This window comes from Ursus maritimus, unplaced genomic scaffold (assembly GCF_017311325.1).
Source record: "Ursus maritimus isolate PB19 unplaced genomic scaffold, ASM1731132v1 scaffold_19, whole genome shotgun sequence".
NCBI lineage: Eukaryota > Metazoa > Chordata > Mammalia > Carnivora > Ursidae > Ursus > Ursus maritimus.
The window spans coordinates 29,630,995-29,657,670 of record NW_024424341.1 but is presented as its reverse complement, the minus strand read 5'-3'; the positions used below and the strand labels follow the sequence as shown (position 1 = coordinate 29,657,670).

The 26,676-nt window shown below is 38.5% G+C and overlaps 1 protein-coding gene across 6 annotated transcripts in view; it reads right to left on the bottom strand.

Moving 5' to 3' along the window:
• The window catches only part of CNTNAP4 (contactin associated protein family member 4), a 241,629-nt gene that overhangs the window by 184,691 nt on the left and 30,262 nt on the right, over positions 1-26,676 (bottom strand). For all 6 annotated transcript variants that reach the window (XM_008689726.2, XM_040633615.1, XM_040633618.1 and 3 more), the window contains exon 2: positions 22,011-22,121. In XM_008689726.2, coding sequence (XP_008687948.2) covers positions 22,011-22,121 — 111 coding nt within the window. The remainder of the gene's footprint in view (positions 1-22,010; positions 22,122-26,676) is intronic.

Sequence of the window (26,676 nt, the reverse complement as noted above, 5' to 3'; positions counted from 1 at the left end):
TTTGTACATCAATCATACCTCAAAGTGGCTTTTAAAAATTAGCAATTTGTAATTTTAGGAAAAATGAATGTAATATTTCCAGAGTCAGCTTGGCTCAACAGTCAATCATACATGTCAACGACTTTATATTTCTATTTAAAGGCACTGATTTTCAGTACCAACTGAAAAAAACTACCAACAAACAAAACTCCAGGACAAAATGGCTTCACAGGTGAATTATACCAAACATTTAAAGAAGAGTTAATACCTATTCTACTCAAACTATTTTAAAAAACAGAAGAAGAAAGAAAACTTCCACATTCATTCCATGAAGCCAGTATCATCCTGATATCGAAACCAGATAAAGACATTACAAAAAAGGGGCCAAAAAATAAAGAACTATAGGCCAATGTCTCTGATAAACTTAGATGCAAAAATCCTCAACAAAATACTAGCAAACCAAATCCAACAATACATTTTAAAAAATCATTCACCATGATCAAGTGGGGTTTATTCCTGGGACACAAGGGTAGCTCAATATTCACAAATCAATCAACGTGAGATGGCACATGAATAACAGAAAGGGTAAAAAACATACGATCACTTCAATAGATGGAGAAAAACCATTTGACAAAGTACAGCAACTACTCATGATAAAAACCCTCAACAAAGTAGGTGTAGCGGGAACATACTGCAACATAATAAAGGCCAAATATGAAAAACCTGCAGCAAACATCATAATGAATGGGGAAAAACTGAGACCTTTTCCCCTAAGGTCAGGAATAAGACAAGGATGTCTACTCTCACCACTTTTATTCAACATAGTACTGGAAGTCCTGGCTATAGCAATTAGACAACAAAAAGAAATAAAAGGCATCCAAATTGGTAATGAGGAAGTAAAACTTTCACTATTTGCAGATGACATGATACTATGTATATAGAAAACCCAAAAGACTCCACCAAAAAAACTACTAGAATTGATAAATGAATTCAGTAAAGTTGTAGGATACAAAATCAATATGCAGAAATTAGTTGCATTTTTATACACTAATAATGAAGAAGCAGAAAGAGCCAAAAACAATATGATACCTAGTAATAAACCTAACCAAAGAGGTGAAAGACCTGTACTCTGAAAACTAAAAAAACACTGATGAAAGAATTGAGGATGACACAAAGAAATAGAAAGACATTCCATGCTCATTGATTGGAAGAAAAATACTGTTAAAATCTACCCAAAGCAATCTACACATTTAACGCAATCCCTATCAAAATGCCAACAGCATAGGGCACCTGGGAGGCTCAGTTGGTTAAGCCTCTGACTCCTCATTTCAGCTCATCTCATGATCTCAGGGTTGTGAGATTGAGCCCCACACAGGGCATGGAGCCTGATTAAGATTCTCTCTCCTCTTCTCCTTCTGCCCTTCCCCCTACCACTGTGCATGCTCTCTGAGAAAAAAAAAGAAAGAAAAGAAAGAAAGAAAAAGAAAAGCTAGAGGTACCACAATTCCAGACTTCAAGTTATATTACAAAGCTGTAGTAATCAAAACAGTATGGTACTGGCACAAAAATGAATCCATAGATCAATGGAACAGAATAGAAAACCCAGAAATGAACCCACAACTAAATGGTCAGTTACTCTTTGACAAAGGAGGAAAGAATACCAAATGAGAAAAAGTCTCTTCAACAAATGGTGTGGGGAAAACTAGACAGCAACATGCAAAGAATGAAACTGGACCACTTTCTTACACCATATACAAAAATAAACTCAAGATGAATTAAAGACCAAATATGAGACCTTAAGCCATAAAAATCCTAAAAGAGAACACAGGCAGTAATTACTCTGACATGAGTCATAACAACATTTTTCTAGATATGTCTCCTGAGGCAAGGAAAACAAAAGCAAAAATAATCTACTGGGACTACATCAAAATAAAAGCTTCTGCACAGCAAAGAAAATAATTAACAAAACTAAAAGGTAACCTACAGAATGGGAGACAATAACTGCAAATGTTGCATCTGATAAAGGGTTAGTACCCAAAATATATAAAGAACTTATAAAACTCAACACCCATAAAATGAATAATCCAAGTAAAAATGGGAAGAAGAAATGAACAGACATTTCTCCAAACAAGACATCCAGATGGCCAACAGACACATGGAAAGATGCTCAACATCACTCATCATTGGGAAATGCAAATCCAAATTACAATGAAATATCACCTCATACCCGTCAGAATGGCCTAAAATCCAAAAGACAAGAAATAACAGGTGTTGGCGAGGATGTGGAGAAAAAGGAACACTTTTGCACTGTTGGTGGGAATTCAAACTGGTACAGCCACTGTGGAAACAGTATGGAGTTTCCTCAAAAAGTTAAAAATAGAGCTACCCTACAATCCAGTAATTTGCACTACTGGGTATTTATCCCAAACATACAAAAACACTGATTCGAAGAGATAAATGCACCCCTGTGTTTTAGTACCATTATTTACAATAGCCAATTTATGGAAGCAGCCCAAGTATCCATCGATCAATGAATGGACAAATAAGAGGTGGGGTGTGTGGGTGTGTGTGTGTGTGTGTGTGTGTGTGTGTGTGTGTGTATAATGGAAAATTATTCAGCCATAAAAAAGACTGAAATTTTGCCATTTGCAATGTCATGGATGGAGCTAGAGAGTGTAATGCTAAGTAAATAAATCAGAGAAAGACAAATATCATATGATTTCACTCGTGTGTGGAATTTAAGAAACAAAACAAATGATTAAATGAAAAAGAGTGAGTGAGACAAACCAAGAAACAGACTCGTAACTATAGAGAACAAACTGATGGTTACCAGAGCGGGAGGGATGGGTGAAACAGGTGATGGGGATTAAGGAATGTGCTTGTGATGAGCACTGGATGATGTATAGAATTGCTGAATCACTATATTGTACACCTGAAACTAATATAACACTGTATGTTAACTATACTGGAATTAATAAAATAAAATAAAGGTACTGATCTTTCCTGTAACAGATGCATAACTGAGTAGAAAAATATTGTGTCATGTTACGCACTCTTTGTACAATTTTTAAGTCAATCATTTTTAACAAAATTTTATGCAAGCCTGGATACTAACTTCCTAGCATTTTATGTTCCTTTATATAAAAACAGGAGGGACAATATGAAGGTATGAACATTGCATCGAACTCCCAGATGACCAACAAGTAGAGTTTTAATAAGAAATTCATGATTTGCATAATTCTTAAGAGACGATGCTTTCAAAAAAAGAACAAAAGCTTTTTTGCTTTTGCTATGCTGACATCCTGTATCTTTAGAATAAAAGATTTGTTTGGTCAATAAATGAGCTGAGAAAAAAACCATCAGGAAACGTGTCTCGATCAGAAGTCGTGACCAAATCACTTAGAGCAAACCCGTCCTTCTTTAGCTCATTTCCTCTCTGCAGCCCCTTTGGCCAGCCTTTTTCTGTATCCTTCATAGAACTCCCTGTCTCTACTTTTGTTTAAAAGCTAATACAATTCTCCTCTCCTCTTTTACTTTCATTCTCTGTGGACTGCATTTCTCGTGCCTGCGGCTGCAACGATTACCTTTTTGTTTTTGGATCATGACGCCTGAATCTTTATTTTGGGCTCTGACTTTCCTTTGAAATCTGTATCCCAAATCGTGAATGTTTCCTATACATCTATTCATGGATGCCCTATAGATATCTCAAGCTCAACATTCCAAAAGCGGATGCCTTACCTCCTGTCAGAACCAGATGGCCACATCATTTCGGTCTTTGCTCAGACTGAAATCTTAAAATGACTTCTAATTATTCCCCTTCAATAATAGAAACAGAAATCTCTAATGTATAGAAATTGCCAAATCTGGTCATTGATAACTCCAAAGTGATTTTCACTGTAGCCTTCGCTTTTCATGATCCCTACCTTGCTTTGAGCCCTTCTTATTCCAACCACTTAGTTAAAAACTTACTTTCTGTATTTATTTGTTAGTTGCTAGGGATATAATCTTGAACTGAGTAAGTAAAAGAATGAAAAGACATGAAAGCACTTGAGAGATCTTAGTGAGGTGGCATTGGCAGGGCTCAGTGATCTGTGGGTACTCCTTTTGATATCGGATGCTGGAAGGGCAAGGAGAAGCTTATAAAGTCAAGGATGGTGGCTTGGAATACCCTCTAGATGGTGATGCTGACAATAAAGTCATCAGGGGAAGGGAAATTTGGAAGACGTAAAATGGAACGAACAGGAATCCTGAGGAAGCTTGAAAGATACAGGACACCGTGGACTGCAGAACAAAGGGGCAGCTCTTCCAGTGTGGTGATAACGAAGGAAGCAAGGCCAGTGGGATTTGGCTACGTTTATAGGCTTTGGAGAGGAGGACAGGAAATTGTGCTCCTGCCTGATGTCCTACCCTTCTGGAAATCTTCAATATGTGCCTCTTAAAGAACCAACCTATTTTTATCATTGTTCCCAGAGTTGCTTTAGTAAAAGCAAGTTGAATAATTTTTCTGGTAACAAAAGGAATCCTTTTAGTCAAGGCATTTAACACAACTTCAATTTAGCACTGAAGGCATTGGAGCCTCAGAAAACAGTGCATTTTTCTATGAAGTCTATTCTCATTCTTCACAATTTCACTTGAATGATGTGTATTCCTGTGCCCCCCACTCAGCCTGGACTTTCTTTCCTCCACGTCTCAGCAGCAGTTCAAATAGCGCCTCTCCCACAGGCTGGCTTGTTACTTACAAGAACTTGGTAACAGGAAAGAATAGAGTTTATTTACATTTGTTAAAATTAATAACTAAGAATCAAATTCCATATTAGAGTATCATTGTCATATTTAAATCCAACCTTGTAAAAACTTTCGTGAGCTGGTCAGACATAAAAGTGAGGCTTGCCATTAGCTGAACTGTTACCATTCAAATATGGCCAAACTCAGAGCAACAGAACAAAATTAGATGCTGAGATGACTTCAGGAGGCAAAAGGTCTGTAAGATTTTGCTTTCTACTAACAAAGTAAAATGACGGACTTTTTTAATGAGGAAAGCTGACATTTCAAAGTCTCTTAAACTCTCTTTTTGCCATTTCTTTTATAAGAAATAGTTCCGATTAATTCTCATCAATCTTTTTTTTTTTGGAGTATCTGAAATGCTTCTTGAATTCCAATGAATAAATGAATATTTGGTGAATATTGATTTAATAAAGTATCTTAATTAAATATCCTAACATTTTTGTTATTGTGGTTTATGTATAGATTACAAAGCAGTTAGATTTCATGTTTTTGAACAGTCTAAACACTATTAAACTTTCCTGGTGTCTTTTAAAACTAGGAAGAAAGCAGAAATAAAATGTCAAAAAATTGAATCCAGGAGGGGCTATGAAATTTAGGACGTTTCTAATTCTTTTTTTTTTTTTTAAAGATTTTATTTATTTATTCGACAGAGATAGAGACAGCCAGCGAGAGAGGGAACACAAGCAGGGGGAGTGAGAGAGGAAGAAGCAGGCTCATAGCGGAGGAGCCTGATGTGGGGCTCGATCCCACAACGCCGGGATCACGCCCTGAGCCGAAGGCAGACGCCCAACCGCTGTGCCACCCAGGCGCCCCAGGACGTTTCTAATTCTTAATAAAAACTATGAAGGGGCGCCTGGGTCATTTAGTTGGCTGAGCATCTAACTCCTGACTTCAGCTCAGGTCATGATCTCAGGGTTTTGAGTTCGAGCCCTGAGTCAGGCTCCCCGCTCAGTGCAGAGTCTGCTTGAAATTCTCACTCCCTCTCTCACAGCCCCTCTCCCCACTCACACACATGCGCGCTTTCTCTCTCTCTAAAACTAACTAAATAAATAAAATCTTCTAAAAACTATGAAAGCATGAGGAAACAGAAGAATATGAAATACCACTTTCTTTAAAATCTCCAAATGCCATCCCTCATAACAAAGAATATAGAATTTATCTCCCTAATCACACAGACTGGTTATGGTTTTCAGTACTAGACCACACACAAACTTTTCAGAGAAAGCTACTATATACAAGGAATTATCAATATTGCTTTAATCACCACCATTAATACCCACAATTAGTGAACCAAATGTGATCAATATACCTATTAGTGCATATGTAGTCAAAAGAAATGTGAGGAACGACTCTGGATCACCAGTTGCCCATGTGCTTCCCTGTCCTGACTTGTTTGATTCTCACAACAAGCCTATGAGATGGAAACCACTATTTTTCCTTATTTGGACATGAAGAGACTGAGGCAAAGGGAGGTAGTCACTTGTAAAAGGTCACAGAGCTAAAATCAGGCAAAGCCCTGAACACCATTGACTCCGGAGCCTGTTCCTCATCACAGATGATATGGCTTCCACCTTCAGGAAGTTTGCCTTTTAGGAAACAAGAAGTTGACACAGGAGCAGGTGATGTATATTATATGCGGAACTGAAGCAGGATATACACTAAAGAAGTTTGGAATCTGGACAGTATGGCTGGCTGAGTGATTAATCAAACAGAAACATTCCATTTAGGTTCTACGGTAGGATCTTGAAAGGTCAAAATGAAGGGTTGGAGCCTTCCAAGCAGAGGAATGATACGAGGGCAGAGAGATGCAAGACACATTTTTCAAAATGGCAGTAACTGGACTGAAGGGAGAGAGGGCATGGAGAGGGCAGTGGTCATTAAGGCAGGAAATGAAGGGGAGCTTGACTGCAGAAAGTCCTTCATTCAAAGCTAAGAAAACAACTGTCAAATTTTCAGCATCTGAGGACCACTTAGTGTGTGTTTTGTGTTGGGCGCACGTGTGGATCACCAACTTTAGATAAATTAACATCAAAAAAGACAATCTACAATTTTAAATGTATAGAATAAACAATATTAAGGATCACTAATAATATGCATGCTTATTCACATTGTTCTACAAGAAGATATTATTTGCAATCTTTTATCAAGCTATACCCTGCTTAACGATGGAGAGCTTGATGTGTTTGGGCCACTTACATAGCCAGCTGCTTTAACTTCTCACTCTTGATATTTACTCAATAAAATATTCTAACTCCTATTCTTAGGATTTTGTGGCTCTGTTGGATATTTCCGGATATTTTGATAAAAGATAGACACTGAATGGACAGCTGTTCTCCTTTTAGCATAAAATCAAATAGTATGCCAGCCAACATAATCGAACCCAAAAAGCTGGAAGTTTGAATGTTTCAACTTGGGATATACATTCTTAATACACTTACTTGTTGCATGTAGTTCTAGAACCAAGTTTTTAAAACTATGCTAAAGAACTTTTATGTGCAGGGGCGCCTGGGTGGCACAGTTGGTTAAGCTTCTGACCCTTGGTTTCAGCTCAGGTCATGATCTCAGAGTCGTGGGATCAAGCCCCATGTCAGGATCTGCACTGGGTGTGGAGGCTGCTTAAGATTCTCTCGGGGCTCAGTTGGTTGGGCATCTGCCTTCAGCTTGGGTCATGATCCCAGGGTCTTGGGACTGAGCCCTGCATCAGACTCCCTGCTCAGCGGGGAGCCTGCTTCTCCCTCTCCCTTGGCTGCTCACCCTGCTTGTGTGCTCTCTCTCTCTGTCAAATAAACAAATAAATAAATAATTAAAAAAAAAAAAGATTCTCTCTCTCCCCCTCTGCTCCTCCCACTCGCGCTCTCTCTAAAATAAATAAATACATAATTAAAAAAAAGAACTTAAATGTGCATTAGGAGTATACAAAAAACCATTTATAAATATATATATTTTTTAAGCAACAATCAAGTACTGGGAACACATGGAACTCTTGGTTCAGATCTTCTGCATCGCAGTCGAATTTGTAAAAGAAATTCTAATATTTTTTCCCCAAGATCATTATATTTTGACTCTTAGGAGATAAATCCAGGTAGGTGGTATGCTAGCACATGTTTAATATGCTGTTCTCTGGGGAGGGTGTGGGGGGAAGGAGCCCTGCTTTGCAGCATTTGTCAATTCCTGTGGTGTAAACGCTCCCCCGATGGCAGGTTTCAAGCTCCCAACCTGATAATGCTGAGTTGGGAAGAGCTGCTGACGGTGGGCTCCCACAAGCCAGCAGCTTATTGACCACAGCGCAGATGAGCCACGTGAGCAATGCAGCTAGAATCGTATTGCAGTTATGAATTTCTCACTTACAGCCTCGGGTATGAAAAATGCATTTTTTCCCTAACTCAATCTAATTTTCTCTCTTGAGTTTCCATTCTGTCTAATGTAGAAAATCAATCTAATCATTTCTGAGGAACTTGGTCCAGTTCATGGATTATTCAGTCAATTCAGGATTTTATTTCTGTCACCTACAGCCTGCAGATGCTCACAGGGACCTGTTTCCCTTCCTGCCAGCCGTGGGAGCAGGGGCCAGGAGGAACACTGCCCGGTCTTCTACACATGCAGTCAAGCACCTTCCCCTCTCCTCCACTGTCACCTGCTAAGGGTTGGTCGGACGTGCTTTATCACAGCATTTGGACGTTCTTCCTCCCATCCCAGGGGTGTCCCTTTGCCCACACCCACCTCTCCACTCCCTACCTCCTGTTTTCATTCTTGGCACCCACGGTAGCTCTCGGTTCTCCCCACGTGCCATTTGGGGCTGCCGTGGGGTCCCTGCCACACCACCATGTCTACACTGCCGCAACAGGGTGATCTGGTGACTTGTCTTGGGGGGGCAGGCTCCCCTCCATCGCCCACTCTACTCACAGCCTTCACATGCAGACACCCGAACGTGAATGAAGGGCTCTGTGACATTTCCGACTGTGGACTTAATCTGAGGCAGGACTTCAGGGAAAATGGGTCTTCACACTTGCTTGCTCATGCCCACCCCTCTTCCTACTTTTCCAAACCTTCCTTCTCTCTTCCCCTCAGTGGGATACAGGGAAAAGGGATTCCTTGAGGCTGCTCATTTCTCCTTCAGATCCTTTATATCCTACACCTCAAAGGTACCCACTTAGCATTGTTCCCAAGCTGTGCGGTGACCCCGTTTCCTTAAGACTTGGGTGACATGTGCCTCTCTGAGCTGGGAGAGGAACTGAAGGACAGGTGGGGAGGTCATATCCATTTCTGCTCCCCAAATCATCCCACACACAGAAATATCTCTGAAGGAATTATTATTGCCATTAAAAATGTTTTTATGTCTTCCTTCATTACAGGAATTTATGGGCTCACCATCCCCAATATTAATCAGTGTGCTTCAAGGCAGAAAAGCAGACACTACTGCCCACTTGTTTGCACAATACAGTGAAAAGAACTCTCTACCCCCCACCTCCCAGTGGCCACAGTTTGGTAAGACAGTAACACTGAGACCTGCTACTGTCTGCCAACCGTCTTCTGCGAATGAAGCCCCTTCTGTCTACCCGCTGCCACCTCAGTCCGGCCCCACCGCATTCTCCAGGCTGCAACGTGAGTGACACACCAGACGAACTGGAACAGGAGAAAAAAGAGTTTTCTCCCACAGTATGGGTCACCAAGGTGAACCAGACCGAAAGACTGATGAGTGGTTTTGCTCTTATACAGGCAGAAGCAGGATTAAAACTCAGAAATCAAAGTAGTTCTCACATTGAAGAAAGCAGGAGTCTGCTAGCATTTTCTCATAACAGTACTCTTCCACATTCAGAGCCACTAAAAAAAAAATACAGGTTTTGATAGTGTCTTTTGATAGAGGAATTTTGCAAACAGCTTATTCTACTTTGCTCCCCATCATATCAATAATGAGATAGCTTTCGGTGTTGGTTTTTTGAGGGGTTTTTTGTTTGTTTGTTGTCTTTTGCTATAAGGAGTGCAACTTGGATGCCTATGTAGTTCTGTTCTTTTCCATTACAGAAAAAATTCATAACATTCACATTAGAAACACTAGTTTATTTTTTTGTTATAATGTGTAACTCTCTCCCGATATTTTCTATTTGTTGAGACATTATTCTCCTCATTTCTTTTGGCTCCTTGAACACACTTAAGAGAATTGATTTAAAGTCTTTATCTACTAGATCCAAAGTCTCTGCCTTATCTATCCAGGGCTTTCCTTATTTGGACGCCTGTATGAAATCACCACATTCAAATATTCACATATCCAGCTTGTGTGTTTTATTCTTTGTATTAAAATCATGGTCACTCCTTATATTTATGATATTGTTCAAGTTTCTATTTCTTACTTTTTTAATCCATTAATGCTTTTATGTTTGAATGAGCTCTTTATGTGTTTGTGCTAATCATAGAATTAATACCATGTATTTATTATGTTTAGTTAGATTAAATAATTAGATTTGTAGAACAAATTAAGCAAAAGTGGGTTAGTTAAGAGAAACTATACTCTGTTAGTAAATGGTAGACAATTCATAGATTACCTTACTATTTAACCTAAAAAAGTTTATGAATATCTTTTCCTCTTTCCTTAAAACTATCAAATTATCTGCTCAACCACTGCAGAATATTAGATGGACTTAAGAAAGCACATTCAGAAACATCCATATGTGCAATGAAGGTGGGGTTGAAAAATATTAAACAGGCAAAAACAAGGTCACAAGTGTGCTTGAAAATTTATTTTTATTGAGGAAAGCCTCAAAATTGCATGAGCAGTTATGGGTCTAGTAAAATAACCTTGGTTAGAAATCCAAAAACTGCAATAGGGTAGAAGCAATGGAAACTAAAAAAAAAAAAAAAAAAAAAGAATGTAAGAGAGAGATTGCAAACCATGCATCTGCACATAGAACTTATCATCTTTAGGAGGAGGGATCAAGAGAGAAATAAAAGGTGATTCTAAGAATGTTAAGCCACGGTGATTAAGATAACCACCAGGAACCGGAAAAGAAAAATAATTACAAGCAGAAGCTGGTTTGGAGGTGATATATTTAACTTAAGATACGTTGAGCTTTTTTGTAAAGACAACACATCTCGTAGGCAGCTGGAAAATTCCAGCAGGCAGTTGAAAATACAAGAAAGGAGATTATTGGACATGTTTCTCCTCCAGCGCAAATGTGGGAATTGTCTGCACAGGCCTCCTCCTGAGGCCCTGGCAGTGGGCCAGCTCGTTCTAGGAGGGCAGCACAATGCCAAGGTCAAGGAAGAGGCTTTGGAAAAACCCACATAAACATTCCCATTTTGGCACAGAGTCTCTGATCCTGTTTTTCATTTTTATACGGTCAGATATTTTTATATAGTGTATTAAATCAGTTACATTTTATATGGCCAATTACATAGTCCATCTTACATGTGTCCCTTTTATATTCTATTGTTAATATTCATTACATGTCAACTTTTTTTTAAAAGGTAAAAAAGATAAGAGAAAAATAACAATCCTCAAATCACTTAAATTGGATTTGGGGCTAGCTTTCTACTTAAATTATTAGACCTTTAAAGACCTGACAATTCCCACTGAAGGAGAAAATCTTTGATATAAAGTCCTATTTGAGAAGAAACATAGAGAAATCCTTACAAAACCATGTAATTTTTTCACATCTTTTCTCATGGAATTACATCTGCAGGGCAGCCTTCAAAGGGGATATAGTTAAAAATCAAATGAGATAATTTATGGGAACAGGTTTTAAACTACAGATCATTAGACAGACAACAGTAATGATAGACAGACAGATACAGAATATATGAAGTGATGTCAGCAACATGGCAGAATAGGAAGTCTCCAGCTCATAACCCCCCAGAGCAACAATAATTTGGCAGCCCTGCATGGACAAAAGTGCCTTTTTGGGAGCTCTGGGACCTAGCCACAGGCTAGGAGCAATTCTCCCCTCCCAGGGTCCCACCAGGAACACACATGACCACACCCCTGGAGGCAGGCCCTCCAATTTCCATCAGGAAGAAGATCCTGAATTTGTTTCCCAGAGTCCACAGTCTCTGGGAAACAAACTGAGGGCTTCAGAGGGGAGGGGGGTGGGGGAATGGGATAGGCTGGTGATGGGTAGTAAGGAGAGCACGTATTGCATGGTGTACTGGGTGTTATACGCAAGTAATGAATCATGGAACTTTACATCAAAAACCAGGGATGTACTGTATGGTGACTAACATAATAATATAATAAAAAAATATTATTAAAAAAAAAAAAAGGAAGATCCTGAAACAGGTCTGCAACTGGGCTCCGGACCCTCCCAGCTGCTCCCAGAGCAGTTCTGCCCATGCAGGGACTGGGCCAGCCCCTCGCTGCCGGATCAGGAAGCAGTCCTGCCCGTCCTCCAGGAGCCTGCCCCCAGAGGTCAGCCCTCAAACCTCGTGGATCTTGAAGGGGTCCTGCTCCCCATTCTAAACTCTCTCAGCTGCAGATCGGAACTCACTCAGCACATGGAGCGAGGCACACCCGCTCATGCCTCCAGAGGTAGGCCTGCCTACTTTGATCCTACTGGACCTTGAAGTGGCTCCGTGACTTGGCTCCAGCCCCTCTTAGCCACCGTCCTTAAGCAGTCCTGCCCACCCAGGAGTCTGGCAAGAGACATGCTCTTCCACGCCCTTGAAATCAGGCCTACAGACCTTGGTCCAAGCTGTGGACCCTGACGCAGCCATTTGAATCAGTTCCAGGCCCTCTCCGACACAGTCTGGGACCAATCCTGCGTGCCCAGGGACCTGTCCTGTGGTGCTCCTTGAAATGCAGACAACAATGCAAGGTTATACAGATCCAAAACATTGGGCAGACACGACACCACCGAAGGACACTAATAAACTTCCAGCAACTGACCCCAAAGAAATGAGGATCTACAAATTGCCAACAAAGAATTCAAAATAATCATCAGAAAGGCGCTCCATGAGATACAAGACAGACAACAAAACAAAATCAGAAAAACAATGCATGAATAAAATGAGAAGTTTAACACTTCTGAGCAGCCTAATTGGGATGCATCGCAGAACCTTCCACCCTGAGGACAAAGCAGGAGGATTTTATCCATCCCTTTTTTGTCCTCCATTGGTCAAGATTAGCCTCACGGGCAGGTACTACTTCCCATACTCCACTATCACAATTACAATACCCCATGGATTCACTGGGAGCAGCAAGGGAACCATGGGCAGGGAGATTCAGGAAAGTGGTACAATCCCAGAGGAGGTCCTGTTATACCTGTTGGAAGCTGGAGTTGCTCCATACCTCACTGGCTGGAGAAAGCTGTGGCTGAGAGGACCTAAGTGTCACCCAAAAGATGTCCAACAGATTACAGCACATCTTTAATGACCATAGTCTCTAATATGAGTGGATACAAAAAAAAAAAAAAAGAGAGAGAGATGGTTTTCTACTGCTGGCTATCCTCACACTTCTGTCCAATCCTCTCCTAGAGAAGATGCTCCGTATTCTTACATATGGTATCGGACTAGAAGACTCTAGGCCCCTGCTTTCACTGTTTCTTTGGTGATGCAACCCACCCTGCTTGCAGAGCACATGTGCCTTCCAGCCAAGAAGGTGCATTCGCATTCTGAGGCTCAGTCCCAGTCCCTCCACACATATATGCTAACATTTTGTTTGGAGTATTTTGCATTTATATTCATGACAGAGAGTGGCTTTTAATTTTCCTTTCTTGTTTGTCCTTGACAGCATTTGGTATCAAGGTTATGCTGGCCTCACAGAATGAGTTGGGAAGTATTTTGACTTTTTTTCTGTCCCCTAGAAGAGAATGTGGAAGATTAGAGTTTTATCTTCCTTAAAAGTATCTGGGAGAATTCACGTATGAAGGCATTTTAGCCTGGAGTTTTCTCCGTTGGAGCGTGTGAATTATGGATTTACTATCTTTAACAGACAGAGGGATAGTTAAGTTCTCCATTTTATTTCTTGGGCACAACCTTTTAGGTTGTGTTCTTCGAATAATTTTTTTCAATTCATTTAAATTTTCACCATTATTAGCAGAAAGTTTGTTGAAATATCCTCTCGTTATATTTTTGTCTTATTGTTATATTGCATGTTTTCTGTCGCATCAATTAATGTACTTTTTTCTTTTCCTTTTCCTTACTTTTGGTCTAATCTGTCATTTTTTAAAGAATTTCTCAGGAAATTGAAGAAATAGGCAATATTTAAGATTTAGCCTGCCTTTTTTTGTAATACATGCAAGTAAGGCTATTAGTTTGGACTAAGCTGCATCTCAATTTTGATCTACAATAGTTGGTTATCACTGAATTAAAATATCCCTTAATTTCCATTGAGATTTCTTTTTGGAAAGTATATTAATTAATTAAATTCTACACCTTTTTAAGTTTTTCAGTTTTTCTTAATTATTGATTTCTAGCTTAACTCAACTATATCCAAGGGACTTAATCTGTAGGATTTAAATCCTTCGACATTTGTTCAAACAATTTTTATGGCCCAGAATAAGTTTAAGTAAATATTCAAAGGTACATTGGATAAGAATGTGTATTCTGTAGTTGTTGGGGGCAGGGTTTTATACAACCTATCCATTATATAAACATAAATTACATATTATATCAAATTTATTAATTTTGCTGTTAAAATCTGTACTTCCACTGTTTTTTGCCTACTTCCTCAATAAGAGAGAGAAAGAGCAGTTAAAAACCCCTCACTCTGCTTTGTGTTTCAATTTGTATTGTCTGTTTCTCCTATTGTTTCTGTTAGAAAACAGAACATTTTTCTTTAGATATTTTGAGGCACTGTTATTTGGTGCAGAAAATGTCATGCTCACTATATACTATTTCCTTTCCCTCCAGGATCTTTGCCCCTTGAAGGCCTGGCTATCTTGGGTTTCTATCAGCTATCTTCAAGCAGTTAAGACTTCCTGGTTGGTTTACTAGTTTATAGAAATGCAGCTATTACAGACTGAACGTGTCTCCCCAAAATTCATAGTTGAGGCCCTAACCCCCAATGCGATGGTATTTAGTGCCTTTTAGAAGTATTTCGGTTTAGAACAGGTCTTGAGAGTGGGCCCCTCATGATGCAATTCGTGCCCTTTTAAGAAGAGGAAGACAGAGAGATGGGCTCTCCACACAAACACCTCAAGGAAAGGCTGCGTGAGCACACGGCAAGAAGGTGGCTGTCTACTAACCAAAGTAGGCTCTCACCAGGAACTGAATCTGCCACCATCTTGATCTCAGACTCCCCGGCCTCCAGAACCGCAAGAAATAAATAACTCCTATTTAAGACCTCTACGGATTTTGTTACAGCAGCCCAAGCTGCCTAAGACAGTAACTTTCCTAAACTGATCATACACCGAGCCACGTTGCTCCATTCAGGTCCTTTACCATGAGGGAAGACAACATCTTAGGTACAATTTGATCATCCAGAGTTTGCTGGGGGATCAGGCTGTGTGTGGGACTTGACTTGTGATTGTTTGGTTTCTTTCCCTTCCTCACTCTGCCTTCTCCCCCACTTCCCTCACTGTTTTCTCCTCGTACGTATCCCTTAATAAACCACTGGCACCTCATCATTGCCCAGGGTGTGCTTCTGGGAGAATCCACCTAACACAACACATGATTACTGAACTCACGGTTTTCTCTGTATCTACATGTGAAATTTTCCTACTTGGCACTCTGAAAAGTATTAGATATACACAAAGAAAGGTACATTATGTGTTAATGATAATTCTAAATTTTATGAATGTATTTTAATTGACCAAATTTGAGCCACTGTATCAATTTCAGTAGGATCATATCTATAACTTGAATTCCTAGATTTTATGGCAATTTAAGGCATTTCCTAAGCCAGGAGCATTCTGTGTCTTCTCACTTGAGGAGACAGAGAAGAACAATCTGCCTTAACGTACCCTACCTACTTTCTTATTGAAGGGCCTTCAATTTCACTCACTCACATGCTTTGAAAAAAATCTCCATTATTAGAGTGAGTCAGAAAGAAAAGATACCGCCTCTAGAATAGTACCAATAGGAGAGTATATTGGCATAGAGTTTAGAGATCCTCGAATTCAACTCCATACTTTTATAGGAAAGGAGAAAAAGAAATAACTTCATTTCCCTAAGGAGACTCACAATTTAGTATTACGATCTAGTTTTGATGTTGCCAAAACCAGATTTTTTTATCACTATAATATTGCTTAGGATTGGTTACTTGGCACATTCACTCAGATTACATTCTCAGATTGATTTAGAGCTGAAGGAAGTGTGCTACAGGGCAGACAAAGACGATAAAGGGAAGATAGAGGGAAGACCAGGACTCTGGCAGGAGAGAGGAGAAGAGAATGGAACATATCCTTCAGGAAGGAGCCCAGAAGGGAGGGCAACATCAGAAGTAAAGAGAGAGCCAAACGGCCAGGTGGACAATCGCCTCTGGTATTAAGTCAAGTGAATCAATAGAAGAGTGGAAGTGATTCTATATTAATCACAGAAATGACAGCAAACTCTCCTCTGCTTTAATGAACACAGGATATAGGCATATGGAGAAATAAGATGTAAATCTTCACTCATTTTTATTCCATCCTCTCAAGGCCAGCATACAAAATATAATCTAAAAGCATAGATGACACACTACGGACCATAAAATTGATCTAGAACTTCATTTTCCAAACCTTTATCAAAATGTTAATCTCTTTGGAAGTTCTTTTTTTAACTTTATAAACCAATTTCCAATTGCTAAAAAAGTAAAAAAAACTTCAAATAAAACCATCAGATCACCCTAGTTCACAGGCTTTGACTAAGGATATAGAAGAATGTCTTATCTTTACTTCAAGCTAATAATAAACATATAAAATATAACAATAATTCCTATTGCTTTATAATTAATCAGGAAGAAATCAACTCTTCCTACCAGAGTTATATGGAAGCCTGAATTCCCTGAGATTACCTTTGTAATGTATGCATTTGGTCCTGTGAGGTTTGCTAAACTGTGGTTAATGAGCAGGACACACTTTGGAACTGTTTAACATGCTCTTGGGAACGTGCTTTTCTTGTGGTCATACCAGAGCCAAGATCATCTTCAATAAAGTCAATACCATTTCAGTACCATCCCTATTCTTCCAATAGAAAATTAGGAAATTAAAGGGGTGTCTGGATGGTGCAGTTGGTTAAGCATCCGACTTTTGGTTTCGGCTCAGGTTGTGATCTTACTTGAGCCCCTCTTGGAGTCATCAGGCTCTGCGCTCAGCCCTGAGTCTGCTTCAGATTCTCTCACCCCTGGGACACCTGGGTGGCTCAGTAGGTTAAGTGTCTGCTTTTGGCTCAGGTCATGATCCCAGGGTCCTGGGATGGAGCACCAGTCGGGCTCTCTGCTTAGCGGGGAGCCTGCTTTTTCCTCTCCCTCTGCTGCTCCCCTGCTTGTGCTCTCTCACTCTCTGTCAAATAAATAAATAAAATCTTAAAAAAAAAAAAAGATTCTCTCACCTTCTCCCTCTGCCCTTCCCTCTGCGCATGCATGCACACACTCTCTCAAATAAATAAATAATTCTTTTAAAAAAGGAAAGAAAATTAGGAAATCAAAGCATAGTGATTAAATATTTTTTCTGTCCTTAAATGAGTAAGAGGTAGCAGTGATTCAAACCCAAGAATGGTGACCTGGTCTCAGATATGGCTAATAGTGAAGGGTCTGCTTTTCACCTAAAATTTTATGATCCACTGGAGACAGAGAGAATGACAGTAGATTAGCTAAGGTTCAAGTGTGTTGGGGATGCTTGTGTTCTGTGACTACAGGGGCAACTCTCAGGGATCTGACTATTCAGGGATTTAGTTGGGTTTAACTGCTCTCATCTCATGTTAAGAACTGTACATCTCTTAATCCTGGAGATAAGTTAGGGCAGGAGACAGAAGAATCAGGCAGAGCTGGTAAGAAGTCATGTACTCACAGCCCGAATCAGCATGGAGGTGTATGCCCCTTGCAATTTAGATAATTATTCAGGTGCCAAGGGCTTACTCGGGCACATCAAATTCTGGGTGTAATGGGGAAGCAGGTGATTTGGAAGCAAATAAACTGCTGGCATCTTTTGTTCTCTAACACATACAAGAAAAGACCATGCCCAGTGCACCAAATCTGTATTCTCAGTCAGGAAGCTTGCACCCCATCTCTGGTGCTGGGGGCCTCTCAGGCACAATCCTGACCCACACCCACTGTGTCAATGAGGCTCCCCTTTCTTTAGGCTTGAGTTTTTCCAGTGCTGTGCAAAATTCATCTCTTACTCTTTTCCTCATAAAGTATTGGTTATTAAGTGCATTAACATTATCATTTTTAAAATGTGATAATTATAAAAGATTTTACACAATATGTTTAACAGCAGGAAAGAGTCACCTCATCTGTCCTCTTCAGCACTGACATGCATCATGCATACCTTAGGGATTTATCTTTTGGGTTTTAATTTAGGCATAAAAGTTGTATGTGAACAAGCACAATGATTTAGGGCAGTAAAAATAACCAAATAACTCTGTATAGAATATGATAATTATTCTCATTAGAAGTACATCCGAAAATGGAAGTTCTCTCTGTCAGTGAACCAAATATGCTAATTTCTCTACAGATAGATGCTTGATTTTAACAGCAAATTCTATAGGCATGGGGAAAACATTGCTCTGCAAGCATCTAGAGTAGAAGGGTTTAGCTGCAGTTAAAAAAAAACCTGACAGCGGAAAAATAGAGACAAACATTCAACTTTCTAGCAAAATAGGATATATTTTGATCTTACAGAATAGATGAGAGAAAACTTGCAGTATTTTTCAGTTACGGAAGAAATCTGCTATATAAATAAGCACATGTACATATACATGTTTGCACTCATACATATAAGTATTTTATTTTTGCTCTGCATAATAACTATTTACTGCTTTGTTATTTTACATGTACACACAAGTATATCAGTTTGCAATAAACCATTTCCTAGGTTTCCCAAGTACATGAAAATAAAAACTGTCATTTAGATTACACTGCAGCATGAAGAACAGTTCCACATATGTGGCTTCCTTATATTCTGTCCTAAGAACACACCTGGACTATCAAATGGTGCACTAGAGCCTTTTTGAACTTGACATTGACAACAGTAACTTTAGTTGGCCATCATAATTCAAACTACACTGAAACTGCAACAATATGCAACAAAATATTATGTAAAGGCAGAGAGAGGCTGAATTCCATTACGTAGCCAGTATTAGCAGTGGCAGGTTTTTGTTTGTCCGTGCTGTTTACCATTACATTACACTTCTCTGAGCTACGAAATCTTTCAGGTTCAAATTGGGAGGTAGCCTCCCAGTACAAACAAGGATGGAAAAGAGGTCATTTACTCGACGGCACTTGTACTAGCTTCCCAGGGCTGCTATCACTGAATATCACTAACTGGACAGCTTAGAACAACAGAACTTATTCTTACAGTTTTGGAGGCTGGAAGTCCAAAATCAAGGTGTTGGCAGGTCCATGCTCCTCCCTCTGGAGGCTTTAGAGAAGACTCCTTCCCTGCCTCCTCCTAGCCTCTGGCAGTTGCTAGCAATAGAGCCATTTCTTGGTTTGTAGCCACATCATTCCAATTTCTGCTTCCATTTCTACATCTTCCATTTCCACACTGCCCTTTTCTCTTGGTCTCTTCTGTCTCTGTGTATCTCCAAATCTCATTCTCTTTACAAGGCCCTAAGCCAGTATGACCTAATCCCATATGACCATAACTTCATCACACTGCAGAGACCCTATGTCCAAACAGAGTCACATTCATAGGTATCAGGGTGAAAACCTGAATACATCTTTTTGGAGGACACAACCCACAACAGCACTCAAGTGGCAAAATTAAATTAATATACCTTCAAAAAATGTTCATTTTTCTTCCTCTCTCCTGGTAGACTCATTATGTTCAACAGTATCTTTTCCTGGTCTCCTTCTCCCACCACGGGAATAACGAGGCCTCCTTATTTTCACAGTTAACCACAGCGTTTATCTCACAGATGGAGAACAGCAGCTGGATGAGCTTGATTCTTTGTTTCTAGTTTGGTTTTTGGCTCTAAGTTTTCTAGATTCCACACGAAAGGTTACTCTGTGTTTCTGAAATATTTAGACCTTCATTTGTTGATTTGGCTTATTTATACATGACCTCCTGACTTGACTAAACAGCCTTCCACAGCCTGATCTAAATACACTACAAAGAGGGGCCCCTGGATGGCTCAGTCAGTTAAGCGACTGCCTCACATGATCTCAGGGTCCTGGGATTGAGCCCCACGTCGGGCTCCCTGAGGAGCAGGGAGCCCACTTGAGCCAGAAGCCTGCTTCTCTCTCTCCTCGTCCCCTGCTCACACTCTCTGTTGTATCTCTCTCTCTCAAATAAATAAAATCTTCAAAAATAAATAAATAAATAAATAAATAAACTACGAGAAATGTTGATAGTAGAAATAATATATACCTTTAATAAATCACTCAAATCTGACATTCCTTTGTAAACACTTGATGTAATTAAGAGGAAACAAAAAAGAAAAACTAAATAAAAAAGAAAAAATGTAATCAAGTAGGTTGACAACCAGCAAAAGATAATTAAAATGATCCTGTTTTGTTTTTCCAATTCATTAACATGCAAATGAGATTCATGAAGTTTGATATTGTGGTTCACCAAGAGCCATAGAAACGAATTAAGAATGAAAATGAGTCTCACTGATGGAGACTTCAGATGAGTCTATAAATTAATGTAAAATATGATTTGATCCAATTAATACATATATTTTTGTATGATTTATTGAATCTCAACAAATGAAATAAAGATAAATAGTTAAATTAAATTTTGTATCCTTCCACGGTCCAGATCCTAGGAAAGCTCTTATTACTCAAATAGAGCTGTGGTGAATGTAAAGCCCTGCCTTACGTTGGAAAGGAGTATAAGAGGGAGAAGACATTGTAAGATCAGTGTTGTGAGGAGAACTACGGGGGCAGGGGCTGAACTGGTCTCCAGAGGGTCTAGGAGAGCTTGCTTGCCTGCAGCCAGTCAAGAATTCAGAACTGCAAATAGGGAGGGAGAGTCCTTGTGACCATTAACCCTCACGACAAGGCAAATAAAAGTAACAGGCAAGCAGTTATCTACACAAATGTATTCAAGGCTCCTCAAATTCCCCATTTGATACAAGGATCTCTGTGCTTGCTCTCCCATTGATACTTTCACACTCAGAAACACACATAAGTGATTGTCTCAAATAATAGGAGGTATCAGTTTAAAATAAACTTAAATTTAAAGTCATGCTAAAGTGTTAGATATTTATCATGTGTACCAGATGGCAAAACACAGACCGACACACACATGTATGATCTATTTGTTATGTCCAGTGCTCACTGTGCACAGGCATTACAACGGCACCAAGGATAACATCGAAGAGAAAAATGAAAAGAAGTGGCTGACATATGGCATGCGAGAAGGGGATAATAAATGAGCAAATCACGGTTTCAATAATATATGATGTCGGTGTCTATTTTTTCATGGTTGCTAAAAATATTTTCTGTGCTAGGATTGCCAAGCCTCTTTCCGTAGAATGTAAGTGCAGACGGCTTTTGCCTTAGTGTATTATGGAAAAGGGCCACGGCGATGCTGTCTCTAAGTGTGCAGAGTTTTGAAATTCTCTCTTACTTCAAATAGCAAGTTGCCTTTTAATTATCTACACTTTCCTTTAAACATATTCAAGCAATCGAACACAACCTACCTAAGAGATTGTCAACAATATGAACGGAGTATTCCTAAAGGAGCACGAAACTTATTAAGTTCCCTTTCTTCCACAGGAGAGAAAATCATGTCACCTACATTGAGAATTAAGCAAACTGTGAGATTCTTATTTTTAAATAACTAGCATCTTTGAAAACAACTTCTTGCAAGCTTCCTATTTAAGTTGAAATAGAGGGTCAATTAAATTGTCATGGCTACTGTATATATAATGATTGTATATTGTTATAGAAAGGTTTATCTGATAAGAGATATATAAAGCTCACCATCCTGAAGGAATTCAGTTCTTCGGGTGCTGAAATGATGATACAGGATTTTAAAATAGGACATGACCCTTTGCCATTCCAGAACCAGTCCTACAGGTCATATGCTTCCCATGAGTCCGGCCATTTGCTGATTGAGACATGTACTTCCTTTCACAATATATCATTCATAATGATTGCATTACAAGAGAATGGAAAATTAATGAGATTCATCATGAACTAATCAAAAGGAAAAAAGCAGACTTACCATCTCTTCGATTCAGCCTTGCAAATCCAGCACCATGACTGCTAGAAAGTTCAGATGAACTGCTGAATGATGCCTGAGACAAGGCAGACACCAGAGGCTCATCACAATCATCTGCCAAAAGGGAAAATCCACACTCAGGTTAGTACGGTGCTGAAACTTCCCTGGATTCAACAGACCAAACAAACAAACAAACAGAACAAAACAAAAGATATCAGGATCTCTAACACAATATTCCTACTGCTTATACAAAATTTTCTACTAGAGGTCTAGTAAGTTCAGTAAGAAAAGAAAAAGCATTTGAAGACAAAAGAATATGAAAATAGGGAAGGAAAATCTCACAGAAATTATAAAATAATATCTTCAGATAGAAAAAAGGTTTACCTAAGCAAGAAACAAAAATACCTAATCAGTATACTGAATTTAAAATAAAAGTATATAAGGAAAGATTTATGAACTATATTAAAATTAAGAAATTATGGTTGCCAAAAGACATGTAAAGAGAAACATCACCTGTGAAAGTATGTGCAAAACAGCATATGATTAGTATTCCAAATTAAGGAAACTAAAATAAAATAAAGAAAAACAGGGGCGCCTGGGTGGCTCAGTTGGTTGAGTGTCCAAGTCTTGGTTTCAGCTCAGGTCATGATCTCATGGGTCGTGAGATCAAGTCCTGGGGCAGGCTCCACACTCAGCAAGGACTCTGCCTGAAGAGTCTTTCCCTCTGCCCTCCCCAACTCACACACACTCTCTCTCTAAAATAAATACATCTTTTTAAAAAATAAAGAAAAATAAGAACTACCTTTAAATCAGTTAGAAAACACACTGGGAAAAATAGCACAAGGGAAGACCAGAGAGCTCACAGAACAGAACCTATATAAACTGATAGGCTAAGTCATCACTAAAAAGAAGTATAAATCAAGACTACAGTTAGATACTATTTTACAGACAGTATATTCGCAAGATTTTAGAATTCTGACAACACCAGATCATCTGCAATGTGGGCCAAGAGAAGCTCCAACAGGCTGCTGGGCGGGGGGAGAGGGGGGGAGTGTAAATCTGAGCACCTACTTTAAAAAAACAATTTGTCATTAGTTTGTCCATTTGAACTTTCTATACCCCAACATTCCTCCAATTCCACTGATACACACATCATCCTGGGCAGAGTATCCCTAGGATGAACCACTGGTCTCAAGGAATTTGCCTTTCTAACCCAAGGATGTGATACAAATACTAGTATTTTCTCTGTCCCATAAAAAGAGAAAAGTTGGGAAACAAGGACCTAGAGAAACTCTTGCATTTGTGCACCAGGAGGTGTGCAATTTCCAGCAACACTGCTCATAATAGGAAAGAATCATTCACAACCCAAACATCCAATGACCAAAGAACAGAGCAATAAATCATAGTACTCTTCACAGTGGAATAATATACAGCAGTACAAAGGAAATACACCAATGCACACCAAAGATAATGGCTGGATCTTAGACACAAAATTTTTAGTGAAAAAAAATCAAATTGTAGAACACCATATAAGACATACTTGACAGTTTGCGTATCTTAAAAATAAGCAAAGCTAAGCAATATGTTGTTTAGGAATACGTGTGATTTTTTAAAAAAACTATTTAAAAAAAACAAAGAAATGAAAAGCATAAAATTCAGGATAGTGGTTACTTCTGGAGGAAGGCAATGTGCATATAGTGTGTGTGCATACGTGTATGTATATATCAACATGCACATAAGGATATACACGAAAGTATAGACCAGTCTATCATTTATCCTTTTATGTGTATTACATATAAAATTAAAAATAAGGTACAAAGAGAGAGGGAAAGTATAAGAATAATCTCATGGTGACCTTGATATCCATATATGCTTATTTTATTCAACTAGTTCTTCATTCCATGCAATCTTTACATATGTGTCTTTTATTTTATACAATTATTAAGTTGTTGCCATGTTTTACTCTAACCAGAAAAATATTTCTCTCATATTTAGGAATTAACATAATCTGTTATGTTAATATGTTAATATGTTAAATAAACATAATTAAAAATCATGCAGGGTTATTGTCCCATTTTTAAAATTAACATAAGCAATTTAATTTAAATTAAATTAATCTAGGAATTATCTAGATTTATCTGAAATTGTATGAAGCTTATTCTGCCTGAACAGCTTTTTTAAAAAAAAGTCATTAGTAGTTTCATTGCTTAAGTATTCAAACTACAACATTTTTTGCAGTCCAGCTATTTGAAATGTGTTTTTCTTTAAAGCTAAATGTCTAAAGTATAAGAGATCAGTAAAAAATTTACCAACTTAACATTGGCATGCCTTTCAGAAGAATTTGCCTGAGATAGCATTTTACTTTTTAAGACTGTCTCATTTTTTATTTGGAGTCCACTTTTTCTTCCTGCACACCTTAAATTCTTTAGCTAACTCTTGAGACAGACTTGATAACTGGCCCAGAGTTCCTGCATGTCTATTGATTGGCTTAAGTACTGACACTGTCGATCTGGTGGTAATTCAAGTATTAAGGAGGGCAGACATAAAGAAACACACAATCCATGGACTGACGAAGGGAGTTCTGATTCTGATTATGCCCAACCATGAACAACTACCAAAATGCTTCCGTACACTGTGGAAAGGACTATGTGTGTGTCTGCATGTACAAGCAAGTGCATTATGTCTGGGGGGGTGGGTACGTGTGGGTGTGTGTTTACCAGAAGTACAGTCACTTTTGAATCATTATCAGTATTCATGTGTAAGTGTGACCAAAAAAAAAAAAGGTGTTTAACTGCAATTCACAATCAATTATGCAGATTCAAATCGATGTTTCAGATGTAAAATGCCTCTCCAGTGCAATCACTCTTGAGGGCATATATTTACTGCTCATTTGTTTTTGCCATTATAAACTGAGAATCAATACTGTTCTATTTTTAGCCTAAAGTAGGTTAAAAAAAGAGAACGGGTGTTTATTTCATTTATGAGGAAAAGGACATGGGATATGGGAAATGGGTCAGGGAGGCTTCTGGTGTTTGGTAAAGTTCCAGTTATTGGCCTGAGTGGTGATTACATGACGTTATTATGTTTTACCACAAGCATACACATTCCCCACGATCTACTGTGTGTTTATTTAGCAATAAAATATTCTAAAGTTATTCTTACATAAAACTAATAACAAACACACGTTCAGTGAGTACTCTGTGCTAAGAACTTACAACCATTTCACACAGTTATTAATCTTTACCACTCTCTCTCCTCTTTGAGATACCAATATTACTGTTACGTTACAGATGAGGTAATTGACATACAGACTTTGGTTAATTTGCTTGTCTCACTGTAGTGGAACCACAATGTTTAAAAAGTGAGCTGGGGTCTAGAATCCAGTATGCAAGAATGCCGTAACTACAATTACTATTTCTTTAGGTTTGGAGTATAGGAATTTCATCAGATACCATAATGACAGAAATAAACTGTCTCTCAAGCAGTTGTATACTCTTATTCCAGATGTGCCAAGCAATTTATTACAAAAAAACTATAAAACTACTGATCTTCAACAGTCTTGAACCAAGGGAGGGAGGTTTCAGACAGCAATAATGAGTCTGGAGTAAAAGGAGTATTTCTCCCCAGACCTTAATAAAATGGAATTCTGGATTAAATATCAGTCTCCTGTGAATTTAATTCCAGAAAACAAGTTTTCTCTCACTGCAGCAGTAAATGCAGTGAGATGCAGGTTCTAGACTTGCAAAGAAGAGAACCACAATCGGAGGTGATTTAGCACCCCAGGGGACATTTAGCGACATCTAGAGACACTCTGGTCATCACAAGTTGGGGAAATTCTAGAATCTAGTGGGTGGGGGCCAGTGATGCTACTAAACACTCTATGGTGCCCAGGGCAGCACTCCACAACAAAGAATTGTCCAATCCCACATGTCAATAGTGCAGTGGCTGAGAAACCCTAAACTAGACTCTAGTAAAAGCAACCCAGTGAACCAGGCTTCTCTGGACTAATCTCTCATCTAGAGCTCTCGGTTTCCTCAAATTTTCAAGATTAATAATTTACAACTTCTCAGAGAGCATATGATCATTGTTCAGAGTGCATAAAAATATAAGTATTTAAGTAAGGAGCTTTCAAATCTGAAATAACATACTATTTCAGTTCAAAACATAATCGTATTGTTTTTAAATAAAATACTATGTCAGATCATTACCATCCTGGTCCCTTCATCAGAGACATATATATGTACATTTATTATTATGCACATAATAGTACATATGTATTATACACATATTTGCATTTGTACAAATGTGTATGTACATATGTATATGTATACATGTATTACTACTATATAATGTAATACATATATGTACATACATATACATATATTATAATGTACATACATACATTTATAATGTGTATAAAAGCTGTATAAATGCTAAGCTGGCTATCAAATTGTAAGTGTTGGCATTCACTTACTGTATGGTATCCTTATATAAATACATATGAATATATTTTATATGTACACATATTATATACATAAATGTATCATTAATAAAAATACATACATGTATACATACACATAAATATGAATTCATATAAACTAGAAATATACATTAGTTTATATATTATATGTATATATAAATGTATAAATATATGTATTTACATGTCTAT